General features: G+C 47.4%; 1 protein-coding gene across 3 annotated transcripts in view; it reads left to right on the top strand.

The window, feature by feature from the left end:
* The window catches only part of STEAP3 (STEAP3 metalloreductase), a 44,599-nt gene that overhangs the window by 9,860 nt on the left and 19,314 nt on the right, over window positions 1-15,425 (top strand). For all 3 annotated transcript variants that reach the window (XM_038564974.1, XM_038564975.1, XM_038564976.1), the window contains one exon: window positions 14,695-15,194. In XM_038564974.1, the coding sequence (XP_038420902.1) occupies window positions 14,703-15,194 (492 nt within the window). In that variant the 5' untranslated portion in view covers window positions 14,695-14,702. The remainder of the gene's footprint in view (window positions 1-14,694; window positions 15,195-15,425) is intronic.

The following is a 15,425-nucleotide window of genomic DNA, read 5'->3' as shown; positions in this document are numbered from 1 at the left end:
GACCCATCTGGCCCGGGGCTTCGCAGCTCTAGGTGTCTCTAGAAAGCAAGAAGCCACCCAAGCCCAGACGCTGAGACTACAGATTCAGTGGCTGCCACCTGATAGCCTCCAGCCTGGCTGGATTAACCAGGCCATAGGGAGCTGGCTGCCCCCACATGCCAGCGCCCTGAGCTCACTGGGCAGAGATAAGCCACTCTCTGGCTCCCACAGCACCTGGCAGACCCTCACATGAGCACTTAGCTCCTTACCGTAGGGTGTAGCTGGCCTTTCTCCAAAGAGCCCCAAGAGGATAGATCCATCTTCTGGGTAGTTGCCAGAATGCCTACCGGGTACATAGTAGGTATTCAAGGAATAACAAATGAGGAAACTTTTCAGACTAGGATTGGTAGGACCAGCTATTGCATAACCCGGTACAGAGTGTGCACTGCACAACTCCAGAGCTTGCTATTCACGTGGATTACAGCGTGAATGGTCCCCTCTGGGGTTGTGCAGCGGAAGGACCCTAAGGGCTTGAGCATCTTGAGCATCTTCCCTACTTCAAGCCGCTGGCCTTGGTGCTGACCACGGAGACTTCCCCTTCCACCTCCTCCCCGGCACTGACCACCATCCTGGCGCTGTGCTGGCAGCGAGTGGTGATGAACTGGCCCAGTGAACACTTCTTCCTGGCCTCGCTGTCAGACTGTGGTAGCAGAAGAGCCCCAGATGCAGAGTCAGGTCATATGAATCCCTGGCCATCCAGGAAACTCGGTCCTCTTGGAAGATGTTCCAAGTCAGGGTGTTGGGGACTCCTGAGTCCCCAGAATCTGTGTGGAGACAGCCCAGTGCTACCCTTCTCTTTTCCCTTGGCCTGCAGCGGGCCTGGTGACACATGTGAGGGAAGGGGGAGGGGCCATGGGAGCACCTCCTGGGGAGTTTGCCTCACGGGCTCAGGGAGCAACAGCACCATGGCCCCGACCCCCTTCTCACCGGAAGGACCCAGCCCTGGGCTGCCAAGAGGTATTCAGAGATGGGGCACATTCATCTGACCCCCGAGGCTGAGAGGAGCAGAGGGAGAGAGCATGGATACCAGAGGTCCCAGAGGGCGGGGAGGACTTAGGGAAGAGGCAGGCGAAGAGCTGGGCCTGACTGTAAAAACCCAGGAAAGAAGTCACGTCTGGAGTTGTTCATCCCTCGCACAGCACCGTGTCCCCCCCCCCACCCCCCCCCCACCCCCCGCACAGCACCTTTTGCGAGCATTTCCCGCAGTGGTTTTCAAAGTGTGGTCCTGGGAGCAGCAGCATCAGAAATTCTGGGGCTAGAGCCCAACAGTATGTTTCAACAAGCCCTCCAGATGACCCCAGGGAGGCTCAGGTTTGACCTGATATGCGTCTGGTGCCAGGCCAAGTGCTGGGCTTACAAAAAGTTTAGGTCTATTCCCATACCTGAGGAACTTAGAGTCTGGGTAGAAGACAGACAGGAGAGAAAGCAATGCTGTCAGTGGGAAAGGGGCTGCTCTCAGGGCTGTGGAGGCAGGGAGGCAGCTGGTGTGAGTTTATCCAGGAGCTGGGGGTCCTGGTGAGGAAGGGTGGCCTGGGGACACCAGTGACATGAGGATTATCCTTTACAGGGAGCCGAATGTTAGGACTAAGAGTCCATAGAGAGCTCAGAGGGCCCACTGTGCAGTCCCAAACCACCCTGGTGCCCCACTCCTGACCACGAGCCTCATCCTACTATTCCCTCATCCCCATTCCACCGCCCCCTCTCCTCCTCACTCCCCGAGCCCCACAGAGCCACAGGTTTCTCCCTGCAATTGCCTTGGTGGGAAATGTGTGCATTCCTCCAGGCCATTATCTCAGAGCACATTTTTAGAAAATTTTAGACTAAATTTCTCCATTCAGCAGAGTTCTCTGCTGTACCATGTATTGATTTAGGTGCATCTATTTCTGCTTTACACAGACAGAAGGTTTTTAAAAGTCCTAGACAGAGAGGAACAAAATGAAAAGGGAGTGAACTTAACAGGCTCAGATCGGGGCACTTTGCTGATCCTATATAATCCTTACTACATCTCATTTAAGTAGGTAACATTACTCTGCAATACAGATAAGGAAACCGAGGCTCAGAGAGGTCAAGTGACTTGCTAAGGCCACCCCACTAATAAGGGGTAGGGCTGAAATCTAACCCCAGCTGTCTCCAAGCCTGTGTTCTCACTGGCCTACCTTGCAGTTTACCAAACCTCAATAAATTTGGAATATCCAGATGTCTTCGAGCTCATGTTCTGATGGCTGCACTCAGGAACCAGCCTAGCCTGGCCGGACAAGCTCCCGATGACCATGATGGCTCTCACGGGCTGATCCTCTGCCTAATTAAGGACGGGATGGGTTTGGTTGGGAAAGGGAAACAAATCAGACCTAATGTTAGCAGATTAGCAGCTATGTGCTGGTTTCCAGCTGCATGTCCTTATATAAACCTTCTACCACTTGAGAGAGTAGTGGATGATGCTTCCTTACCCCCTCTCATTGGAACACCTCTGCCTTGTTCATTGACCTGCCCTGGGAGCTGGAAGGGTGGGCCTCATACCCCAGCACCTTCCTTGCATTCTGTGTACCAAGGCCCTTGGCTGTCTGCTTGGGCTGGAGTGCAGGGCAGGAGCTGCATGAGCAAAAGCTGCAGAGTCCATGCAGAAGCTAAGAGGAGGACTAACCTCTAGTACCATCTCCCCTTTAACAGTTGTTAATCATGTTGACTACACACTACACGCTTTTCTAGAGGTCGTGTGGCTTAGAAACTCAGATATATGGGAAACAGGCTAGAGAATAATTTAGAGCCACCAATGATGATGTCACAGGTTCCATGCTTTAAGCTCATGAGGAGGCCTTGGACTCTCACCCAAAGCGTTTACTCTTCGTTCACACATCAGGCGGTGCTGTCTCAATTTCTTTTTTTTTTTTTTCTTTTCTTCAAGATTTTATTTATTTATTCATGAGAGACACACAGAGAGAGGCAGAGACACAGGCAGAGGGAGAAGCAGGCTCCATGCAAGGAGCCTGATGTGGGACTCGATCCAGGATCCCGGGATCACACCCTGAGCTGGAGGCAGACACTCAACCGCTGAGCCACTCAGGCATCCCACAATTTCTTTTTTTTTTTCTTTAATAGCAACTTTATTGAGCTGTAATTCACATACCATACAACGCCCTCATTTAAAGTATACAACCCAGTGGTCTTTAGTATATTCATGGAGTTGTGTGGCCATCACCACGGTCCATTTTAGAATAGTGTCCTCACCTCAGAAAAGAACCCTGTACCAATGAGCACTTTCCATTTCCCCTGCCCTCACCACCATGCCATCCCCCTTCTTGGCAACCACTAATCTACTTTCTGTTTTTGTAGACTTGCCTATTGCAGGCATTTCAGAAAAAATGGAGTCACACAACATGTGGCCTTTTGTGATTGGCTTCTTTCATTTAACGTAGTAGTTCCAAGATTCATGGTGCTGTGGCCCCGTAGGGGCACTTCCTTGCTCTTTGTTGCTGAACGATGCTGCATCGTATGGAGAGAGTACATTTGGTTTGCCCATTCACCAGTTGGTGGACGTTGGGTGGTTTCTACATTTGGGGTATTATGAGTAATGCTACGAGAAATGTTGCTGTACACATTTTTGTGTGTTTTTGTGTGGACAATGTGTTTTCAGTTCTTCCAGGTGTATACCTAGGAGTGGGATCGCTACGTCATATAGAAACTAAACTCCCGGGATCCCTGGGTGGCGCAGCGGTTTGGCGCCTGCCTTTGGCCCAGGGCACGATCCCGGAGACCCGGGATCGAATCCCACATCGGGTTCCCAGTGCATGGAGCCTGCTTCTCCTTCTGCCTGTGTCTCTGCCTCTCTCTCTCTGTGACTATCATAAATAAATAAAAATTAAAAAAAAAAAAAAAAGAAACTAAACTCCCTGTTCAACATTTTGAGGAACTTCCAGACTCTTTCCCAGTGGGTACACATTTTATATCATTGTTACGTCAACGTTGGATGTGGGTTCCAGCGTCTCTACATCCTCACCGATACTTACTCTGTCTGCCTTTTTGGATTAAGCCATCCAAGTGACTGTAAAATTGCATGTCATGATTTTAATTTGTTTCCCCCGAGGGGTTAATGACGTGGAGCATCTTTGTGTGTTCTTCATGATGACTTGTGTATTTTCTGTGGAGAAATGTCGACTCAGATCCTTTGCTCATGTTTATATAGGTTATTTGTCTTTTTAATACTGAGTTGTGAGAGTTTTAATACTGAGCAAAGAGTTCTTTATATACCTGGGAGCAAAGCCCCTTATCAGATAAATGATTTGCAAAATTTATCTCCCATTCTGTGGGCTTTGTGCTTTCTCAGTGGTGTGTGGCCTGTGTTTCTTGTCCACAGCAGGACCTGGGCGAGCTTTGAGAGGCAAGCAGGCAGAGAGAGAGAGCTGTGATAAATGTTCTCACAATGAGGGAGGATTTAAACCTATAAACTTATAAAAACAAGGGCAAGACCCAAGGACATCCCCTCTTGCAGTTTGGGGTGATGCTGAGGTTTTCAGTGAGGATCTGACGGCTTCTCTTGAAACATGCACTGCATTTTGGAAGGATTTTTGGTCCCCAAGAATAAACAGAGTAAGTTTTGAAGCTGAAGATCCAGGATGTTTGCCTGTGGTCGGAAATATCCATGAAACCTCTATGCTGTGCCCAGCCTGGGGCTGGGTTTCAGGGTTACAGCCATGCAACAGAACATGGCAGTCTCTACCTTGCCAAAGCTGACAGGAGGGTAGGCTCACTGAGCACAGGAGCCACCAGGCAAAGACTCTCAGAGAAGTCCCAACCACCGAGCAAGGCTCCAGGCACATCTGGCCCCCAACTGTCTCATGAGGGAAGCTGGGCAGATACTGGTCCCTTTGGGCTCAGGTCTCCAGGATGGGTATGGACCTCCCAGGGATTGTAAAGGATCATTCCCTGGGGCCAGGAAGAAAACTTAGAGCTTCTATAAATTTTAGCTTTATCCTTTAACATTTATCTACGTTGATGTTTATGTTAATGGACTATTTATTCTGTGTGTAACATTATACAGCACAAATTACAACATTTGAAATAAATTTAACTTATAAATAAAAATAGCAGTAATAGGAATGTGTCCCCGCCCCAACTTAATTTTATCGACTAGATAAAACTTCAAGTTAGAAGATAACTATGGGCCACTTGCGGCTAAGAGCTTTGCCGTAGAGCCTTCTCTCCATCCCCAAGGCCAGGCAGGGCCAGAAATATTAGGGCAAGTCAGCCTCTGCATGGGAAGGGGGTGGAAGCCACCCCTCCTCCATCCAGCTGCAATGTGCCACAGCCCCCCCACCCCACACACACACTTATGATTCTACTCTGACCCCTTCACGGACATCAACTGCCCTAGCCACTTGAGTCTGAGGGTTGGTGGCCGGCTGCCCTCACAGAAGAGGCTGTAAAGCCATCTGTGTCGCGACTGGCCACCATTAGTGGCCTGCCTGAACGCGAGTAGCAGCGGGCAGGAGTGGACAGGCCGGCCAGTGGGCCCCACATGGCTCCCAGCCACGAACACAGCCCGTGTCATGACCTTGCTGGGAAGTGGGAGGGCCCAGGCAAGCCTGGGCAAACACCCAGAGAGGACCAGGACCTGTGGTTTGTGCCAGTTCCTGCCCCACTAGCCTCAGTGCTGTTTTGTCCGCAGCTTGGTCCGAGGGTGGGGGCAGGTGGGCAGGTCTGTGTGTGGCCTGCGGGGCCCAGCCTGCCACTCGGACTCCAGCTGTAATTTGATCCACACCCTCCTCCACCGTCCAGGTCTGTAAATAGAACAACCCAAACAACCAGAAGCCAGGGCCCAGCCTGGATCAGTCACTGTCTCACCTTTAGGCCATGTGGACAGGCAGCAGGGGCTCCTGGGCCCCCCAGGGCCTCTAGAACTTGTGCCACCTGTCCTCCCTTCTCTGGCCTTCATGCCAGCAGCAGACCTTGTGCTGGGCCCTGGGAGGGCAGAATTTTGAGAGGCGACCCTGGCCCATGAAGCACCCAGAGAACGGTTTCATACACTTGTGCACCGATACACAGAGGCACAGGCATCCGTCAGAAAACCTGGCTCTGAGCTCCTGCACGTAGGACCTCATTTCCTCCTCAGAGCAACCCTTGTGGGAAAGTACAAGTAGTGTCCCCATTTTAAGGAAGGGGACTGGGGCTCCCAGGTGGCTCAGCCGGTTAAGCATCTGCTTTTGGCTCAGGTCGTGATCCCGGAGTACCGGGATTGAGCCCCGCATCGGGCTCCCTGCTCAGCAGGGAGTCTGCTTCTCCCTCTCCGTCTCCCTCTGTACCCTCTCCTTCTCTCAAGTAAATACAGTCTTTAAAAAATATATATATATAAAGGAGGGGGCCTGAGGCATGCCCAGTAAGTGACGCAGGGCCCTGATTTGACCCCAGCACCCCCTCTTGGCCTGGTGGCTCTGTCCCTGCCATCAAAACTGTAGAAGAAGGAGCTGCCCCTGGGATGGGGGTCTCACAAGGTGGCATTATAACCTAGCATTTTCCTGTCCCGGGACCGAATCTTGATGGCAAGAAGCACTTCAGGGTGCTTTGTGCTTAATTTCCATTTGGCCTATGGCTGAAAGCAGTCCCCTGGGTGTGGGACCATTAGCACACTGGGAGGCCGGGGATCCCTGGGTGGCTCAGCGGTTTGGCGCCTGCCTTCGGCCCAGGGCGAGATCCTAGAGTCCCGGGATCGAGTCCCACATCGGGCTTCCTGCATGGAGCCTGCTTCTCCCTCTGCCTGTGTCTCTGCCTCTCTCTCTTTCTCTCTGTCTCTCATGAATAAATAAATGAAATCTTTTTTTTTAAGATTTATTTATTTATGATAGACATAGAGAGAGAGGCAGAGACACAGGCAGAGGGAGAAGCAGGCTCCATGCAGGGAGCCCGATGTGGGACTCGATCCTGGGACTCCAGGATCATGCCCTGGGCCGAAGGCAGGCGCCAAACCGCTGAGCCACCCAGGGATCCCCAATAAATTAAATCTTAAAAAAAAAAAAAAAAAAACCCACACTGGGAGGCCGCTGGGGCTGCAGGAGCTCGCAGGTGATTTGGTACAGCAGCTGGATTAGAGAAGCCGCCCAGAGAGGCTCAGCGACGCTCCTGTGTCCCATAGCCAGTTCCAGGCCCAGCCCAGGTCCTCTCAGTCGCTGCCTGCGGCTCCCTGAAGGGAAGCCAGTACTGAGTCAGGTTCTGAGCAAAGAGCCTCTTGGGAGCCAGCCCCAAATAAGTCCTCCCCTGCCTCCACCTTGGGATGCTCAGTCTGGGGTTGAAGGTGGACAAGATTCAAAGTCTAGGTGTCACTGACTCCCTCCCTATGGCTCAGTTGGTGGGGGCATCTTTAAGAGCCAGCTGATGCCACATGTGCCACAAAGCCTTCCCTGGTGTCTATTCCTGGGCTCCATCCCCTGGTGCTCTGTGTCCAGTTATGGGTGGACATGTCCTAGCTAAGGTGTCCCCAGCATGTTACATGCAAACATACACACGATTGTAAACCATCCAGGAGTGGGGGCCACGTCTTTCTCATCTTTATTCTCTTAGCACCTGGCAGTTACTGCAGTGATGGGAGGAAGGGAGGAGAGAGCAAAGGAGAGGCTTCTGGCCAGGAGGGACCTACTTGGGACCTTCCAAATTGCTAACAGACATGGAGAAGGTGGTCTGATGGCTTCCGTGTCTCCCTATAAATGCAAGACTAACCCCAGAGTTGGTGTCTCCAGGTGGCTGATGCAGTTACCCAGAAAGGCCCCTGTGTATCTGTCCCAGCCTTGACTGACCACAAGGATACTGGGGTCCCAGTGGGGGGAGTTTATATTCATCTCAGCCCAAATCCACCATGGAGGCCTGGCAGCCCCAGGCCACCAGCACAGCCCCTGTCCTGACTCTCTCCGTTTTCCCAGGGCTAAAGAGGGTTGGCAGGGGCTTCTGCATCTTCCCTTTGCCTTGTCCCTGCCACTGGTAAAGTGCTGGCACCGCTTATTTGCTTAGGTTTGACTGACACCTGCCGAGTGCCGAGCTGCTCTAAGTGCTTTATATATAGAGAGAGAGACTTATTCCTATAATCTCCCCTTAAGGAAGGTGCTATGATCGTCTCCCTTTTATAGCTGGGGAGACTGAGGCACCACAGCCACAGCTAGCAAGTAGTAGTCAGAATTAGAAACCAGGCCAAGTTGGGTGCCCAGGGCAGCCTTCCGTGGATGCACGACTCCAGGTCTGTACTCTAGGGATCATCCGGAGCCCCACTTCCATCTACAAAGGCTAGTGCATCACCATTTGGAAAAATATCCTTGTCCTCAAAACCAGGCAGAAAACGCTCTCCCATTTTGCAGGGAGGGACTGTTGCCATCAGAGCATTCAGTCGAGTCCCACATGAGCAGGATGGGGGTCCTGGGTGCAACACGTGTCCCCTGACTCTTGGAATGGATGGTCAGTGCATCCCCTTCTACCCTGACTCCTTCTCAGCTGCATGGTCACTGGCTCTGCCACTCACTGGGGAATCTCTGGGCAGGTCTTCTGTCTGGGCAGTAAGACTGTTGGTGAAGCTCAGCTGCTGAGGCTGACAGACCTGCACCCCATTCTACTTTCCCCATGACCCTCTGTGCCACCTGGAGCAAGGTCCTCAACCTCTGTGAGCTCAGTTTCCTCCCCTTTAAGTTGGAGATAATAATGGGACCTACATCGTGGGGTCCCGTGAAGCCTAAATGACTGTCCCTTGTGGAAAGGCTTTAGAGCAGTGTCCAGTACATGGTGGGCATGTTGCTGCCTTGTCCAATGTCCGGTCACAGTTTTCAAAACCTTTTAAGATTGTATCATATGTCATCTTAGAGCTGAGGTCATGACCTGCGTTTACAAGGGTGGAAGCTGGGGACCCAGAGAGGCACAGGGGCTTTTCCAAGGACACAACTGGTCTGTGACAGAGCTGGGGAACAGCCTCCTGCTCCCCTGGTCCCCCTTGCATTAGACCCTGAACCCACCATACACACATACACACAGCTCTCACCTGAGAGGCTGCTGTGGAAAGTGGGAAGAGGGGGTGAGAAGCCATTCCTACTGCTCCATTGATTGTAGCAGTGGTTCTTACCCCTTCTCCACTGAGTATATCCATAAGATGGTGGTTCTGTTTCCTTTGGATACATACCCAGAAGATGGATTGCTGGATCATGAGGTATTTCTATTTTTAATATTTTGAGGAGTCTTCATGCTGTTTTCTATAATAGCTGCACCAATTTATATTTCCTCTTTTCTCCACATCCTCTCCAACACTTATTATCTTTTGATTTTTTGATAATAGCCATCGTAACAGGTTTGAGAAGATATATCACTGTGGCTTAGATTTACATTTCCCTAATGATTAGTGATGTTGAGCATCTTTTCATATACTTGTTGGCCATTTGTATGTCGTCTTTGGAGAAATGTTTATTCAGATCCTTTGCCCATTTTTTAATGGAATTATTTATTTTGGGGGGATTGTCTTGATTTGTTTACTATTGAGTTGTATGAGTTAGGGAGTCCTTTACATATTTTGGAAATTAATCCTTTATTGGATAGATGGTTTACAACTATTTTATTCCATTCAATAGGTTGCCTTTTCATTTTGTTTATTGTATCCTTTACTGTTCAAAACCTTTTTTTTTTAAAGATTTTATTTATTTATTCATGAGAGACACACAGAGAGAGGCAGAGACACAGGCAGAGGGAGAAGCAGGCTCCACACAGGGAGCCCAACATGGGACTCAGTCCCGGGTCTCCAGGATCACAGCCCTGGGCTGAAGGCGGCGCTAAACCGCTGAGCCACCGGGGCTGCCCTGTTCAAAACCGTTTTAGTTTGATGTAGTCCACTTACTTGTTTTTACTTTTGTTGCCTGAGCATTTGGTGTCAAATCAAAAAACAAACAAAAAAATCATTGCCTAGACCCATGACAAGCTTTTCCCCATGTTTTCTTCTAGGAGTTATACAGTTTCAGGTTTTACATTCTTTTTGAGTAAGTCTTTAATCCATTTCAGTTTGGTTTTTGTGCCTGGTGTGAGATAAGGGTCCAGTTTCACTCTTTTGCATGAGTATATCTAGTTTTCCCAGCACCATTTATTGAAGAGACTGTCCTTTCCCTATTGAGTATTCTTGGCACTCCCGTTGAAGATTAGTTGATCTTATATGCATGGGTTTATTTCTGGACTATTTCATTCCATTGGCCTATTTTTATGCCAATACTGTACTGTTTTGATTACTGTAGCTCTGTAATATAATTTGAAATCAGGAAGTGTGATTACTCCAGCTTTGTTCTTCTGCTCAAGATTGCTTTAGCTATTTGGGGTCTTCTGCAGTTTGATACAAATCTTAGGATTATTTTTCTATATCTGTGCAAAATGCCATTGGAATTTTGTTAGAGATTGTTTTTAAATCTATAGATCATTTTGGGTACTATGGATATCTTAACATTAATTCTTTCAATCCATGAACATGGGATATCTTTCTATTATTTGTGAATTAAGTACTTGAATTTCTTTCATCAGTGTTTTATAGTTCTCAGTATACAGCTCTTTCACCTTTTTAGCTAAATTTATTTGTAAATATTTTATTCTTTTCAATGGTACTGTAAATGGGATTGTCTTAATTTCTTTTTCGGATAGTTCATCTTCAGTGCTTAGAAACACAACTGATTTTTGTATGTTGGTTTTGTATCTTGCAACTTTACTGAATTAGTTTCTTAGTTTTAACAGATGTGGTTTGGGGTTTTTTTGGTGGGGTCTTTAGAGTTTTCTATATGTGAGATCATATCATCTGCAAACATAAATTTTACATTTTCCTTTTTATTGTGTATGCCTTTTCTTCCTTTTTCCTGTGTAACAGCTCTGGCTAAGACGACTTGTACTATGTTGAATAGAAGTGGCAAGAGGGACATCCTTGTCTTGTTCCTGATCCTAGAAGAAAAGCTTTCCACTTCTCACCATTGAGTATGATGTTAGGTGTGGGGTTGCCATATATGATCTTTATTGTGTGGAGTATACTCCTTCAATATCAATATTTTTGAGTTTCTATCATGAAAGTCTGTTTAGTTTTGTCAAATGCTTTTTTTTCATGGGTTGATATGATCACATGATTTTCATCCCTCATTCTGTTGATGTGCATCTCTTTTATTTATTGGTTTGTGTATGTTGAACCATCTTTGCATCCCAGGAATGAATCTCACTTGATCATGGTATAGAATCTTTTTAATGTGCTGTTGAATTTAGTTTGGTAGTAGTTTGTCAAAGATTTTTTCATCTGTGTTCATTAAGGATATTAGCCTGTAATTTTCTTTTCGTGTAGTGTCCTTATCTGGCTTTGGTATCAGGGTAACACTAACCTCATAAAATGAGGCTGAAAGTGTTCCCTTCCTTTGATTTTTTGGAACAGTTGGAGAGAGGCTAGCATTAAATCTTGAAATGTTTGGTGGAAGATTTCTTATTACTGATTCAGTCACCTTACTCATTATTGGCTTGTTCAGATTTTCTATTTCTTCATGATTCAGTCTTGGTAGATTTTAAGTTCTTAGGAATTTATCCATTTTCTCTGGGTTGTCCAATTTGTTGCCATATAAATATTCATAGCTGTCTCTTATGATCTTTAGTATTTCTGTGGTATTTTACCTTTCATTTTTTATTTGGAGTCTATTTTTTCTTAGTCTAGCTAAAGTTTTGTCAATTTTGTTTATCTTTAAAAACACAGGTCTTAGTTTCATTGATCTTTTATATTTTTTTTTAGCCTCCATTTCATTTGTTTCTACACTGATATATGTTATTTCCTTCCTTCTGCTAGAACTTTGACTTGTTCTGTTTCTAGTTGAGGTGTAAAGGTATGTTGTTTGAGATTTATCCTTTTTTATAAGGTAGGCATTAAGCTATAAACATCCCTCTTAGAGCTGCTTTTCCTATATCCCATAAGTTTTGGTATGTTGAGTTTTCCATTTCCACTTACTTTCTAAGATTTTTTATTTTTTGGTTTTCCCTTTTGATTTCTTCTTTGGCTCAATGGTTGTCCAAGAGTGTTACTTTTTTGGGTATTGAGTTTAATAAGTTCTTTATGGATTTTGGATACTAACTCTTTATCAAATATGTCATTTGCAAATGTCTTCTCCCATTCCGTAGGCTGCCTTTTAGTTTTGTTGACTATTTCCTTTGCTGTGCAGAAGCCTTTTATCTTGATGAAATCCCGGTAGTTCATTTTTGCTTCTGTTTCCCTTGCCTTTAGAGATATGTCTAAGAAGTTGCTCCAGCTGAGGTCAGAGAGGTTGCTACGTGCATTCTCCTCTAGGGTTTTGATGGATTCCTATCTCACATTTAGGTCTTTCATCCATGTTGAATTCATGTTTGTGTATGGTGTGAGGAAATGGTCCAGTTTCATTTTTCTGCATGCATTTTCCAGTGACCCCAAAGCCATTTGTTGAAGAGACTGTCTTTTTTCCATTGAATATTCTTTCCTGCTTTGTCAAAGATTAGTTAACCATTGAGTTGTGAGCCCACTTCTGGATTTTCCATTCTGTTCCATTGAACTATGTGTCTGTTTTAGGAGCCAGAATGTATTATGCTAAGCAAAATAAGTCAGTCAGAGAAAGATAAATACCAAGCTATTTCACACATATATAGAATTTAAGAAACAAAACAGATGAACACATGGGAGGGGGGTGGGGAAGGGGAAAAAAGAGAGAGAGAGGGAAACAAACCATAAGAGACTCAACTCTTAAAGATAATGAATAAACTGACAGTTGCTGGAGAAACGTGGGTGGGGGATGAACTAGATGGGTGATGGGTATTAAGGAGGGCACTTGTCATAATGAGCACTGGGTGTTGTACGTAAGTGATGAATCACTGAATTCTACTCCTGAAACCAATATTGCACTTTATGATGACTCACTAAAATTTAAATAAAAATTTGAGAAGAAATAAAAATGTATTACTTAATTTCCACATATCTGTGAATTTTCCCGTATTCCAGTTCTATGCCATTATGGTCAGAAAAGATACTTTATATAACTTCAATCTTAAATTTGTAAGGCTTATTTTATGACTTAACATACGATCTATCCTGGAGGATGTTCTGTGGATGCATAAGGAGAACCTGTATTCTGCTGCCGTTGGATCGGATGTTCTGTGTCTGTTAGGTTTGTTTGGTCTCAAGTATAGTTCAAGTCCAGTGTTTTTGTGCTGATCTTCTGTCTGGATGATCCATCCATTGTTGAGAGCTGGGCAGAGAAGTCCCCTATGTTACTGTGTTGCCATCTCTCTCTTCACATCTGTTAATGTTTGGTTTATATATTTATTATATATTTATCCTATCTACCATAATTTTTTAAAAAGATTTTATTTATTTATTCATGAGAGACACAGAGAGAGGCAGAGACACAGGCAGAGGAAGAAGAAGGCTCCATGCAGGGAGCCTGATATGGGACTCGATCCTGGGACTCCAGGATCGTGCCCCGGACCAAAGGCAGGCACTAAACCACTGAGCCACCCAGGGTTCCCTCTACCATAATTTTAAGTGAGTGATAAGTTTAAATAGCATTTGAAGAACTGTTTCACAATTAAACTTGTGATATGATCAGCACTGACTACCAGTACTATTGTGTTGACTACCAGTACTTTTATGGTCTTCTGCTTACATTCATACTTGAAGGAAATGGCAAATTTCAGTTCAAAGCTACTAACAAGGCCAGCAGAATTTTTTCCATCCAAGTTCACTCTGAACTCCTGGCCTAAGCCCAGGTTTTCCACCATGTTTGCTCCTATGTTAGGCTCAGTAAAGGAGATCCCAGGGCACCCACCCAATCTCAGGGTCCTACTCACTGTCATGTCCCACTCCAACCCTACCCTCATAGAATAGGGCATCAGTGTTCCTTCATTCACTAAGCAAACATTGAACACCAGTGGTGTTCTAGGCCCTGTGACAAATGGTGAGACCCAAAGTCAAATAAGATGAGGTCCCTGTGGGGTGCCTGGGTGGTCAGTCAGTTAAACATCTGCCTTCAGCTCAGGTCATGATCCCAGGATCCTGGGATTGAGCACCGTGTTGGGCTCCCTGCTCAGCTGGGAGTCTGCTTCTCTCTCTTCCTCTGCCCCTGTCCTCACTCATGCTCTCTCTCTCTCTCTCTCTCAAATAAATAAATAAAATTAAAAAAAAAAAAGTCCTTGCCTTCAAGCTGCTCATCGTCTACTAAAGGAAGAGTACAGAAGTACCTTCCCCAAATGCACAAGGTGACCAAGCACAGGCACACATCACCCTTCCTGGTAACCAAATAACACCCAATGGTGAGAAGGTCAGAGTGACTGCTGGCAGTACCACCATCCATCTATGACACACACCTTTGACAAGAAGTATGGCACCACATAGCACTCATCATGAAGGTTCCATACACTTCTTTCTCAGCACTCTTGCAAATTTGTCCCAAGGACATAATTCAGGACAAAGGACAGAGGGTGGAGGGCAGAGGTCCTTCCCCCTCTTCCTGGGGCGCTAGGTCTCACTCAGCTTAGCCCCCCTGTGCTGGCACATGCCAACACTCATGGAGGTCAACTCATGTTGGGCCACCATGTGGTTACAGTGGACAAGAAAGAGGAAGGTGGTATGAAGGACAGTCTGGGAGCTCTCCAATGATCAAGTTCCTGTTTTCTTTCCAGCCACTCAGATGTCAGGAGAGATGGACAAGCCGCTGATCAGCCGCCGGCTGGTGGACAGTGATGGGAGCCTCGCCGAGGCCCCCAGCGAGGCCCCCAAAGTCGGCGTCCTGGGCAGCGGGGACTTTGCCCGCTCCCTGGTCACACGCTTGCTGGGCTCTGGCTTTAGCGTGGTTGTGGGGAGCCGCAACCCCAAACGCACGGCTGGGCTGTTCCCCTCAGCTGCACAAGTGACCTTCCAGGCGGAGGCAGTGGACTCCCCTGATGTCATCTTCGTGGCCATGTTCCGGGAACATTACTCCTCCCTGTGCGGTCTCAGCGACCAGCTAGCTGGCAAGATCCTCGTGGACGTGAGCAACCCCACGGAGCAGGAGCATCTTCGGCGCCGCGAGTCCAACGCCGAGTACCTGGCTTCACTCTTCCCCACCTGCACGGTGGTCAAGGCCTTCAATGTCATCTCCGCCTGGACCCTGCAGTCCGGCCCTAGGGATGGGAACAGGCAGGTGGGTACCAGGGTGTTGGTGGGGGCAACCAGCGGCCGTCAAAACAATAAGTGGAAATGACTAACTTTTGTTGCGGGCCCTCGGTGTGCCAGGTTCGTCTCACGTCACTGCCGAGTTCCATTTCACAGAGTGGGAAACTGAGGCTCCCTGACGTTACCCACCTGACTCACACCAAGTCCCACAGCCTGTGTCATAGGACTCCCGTGTGTGGACAGGCAGGGACCAGTGTGT

Source organism: Canis lupus, chromosome 19 (genome assembly GCF_011100685.1).
Source record: "Canis lupus familiaris isolate Mischka breed German Shepherd chromosome 19, alternate assembly UU_Cfam_GSD_1.0, whole genome shotgun sequence".
Lineage (NCBI taxonomy): Eukaryota > Metazoa > Chordata > Mammalia > Carnivora > Canidae > Canis > Canis lupus.
The sequence above is the reverse complement of the archived record's forward strand: the minus strand, read 5'-3'. Positions and strand labels throughout refer to the sequence as shown.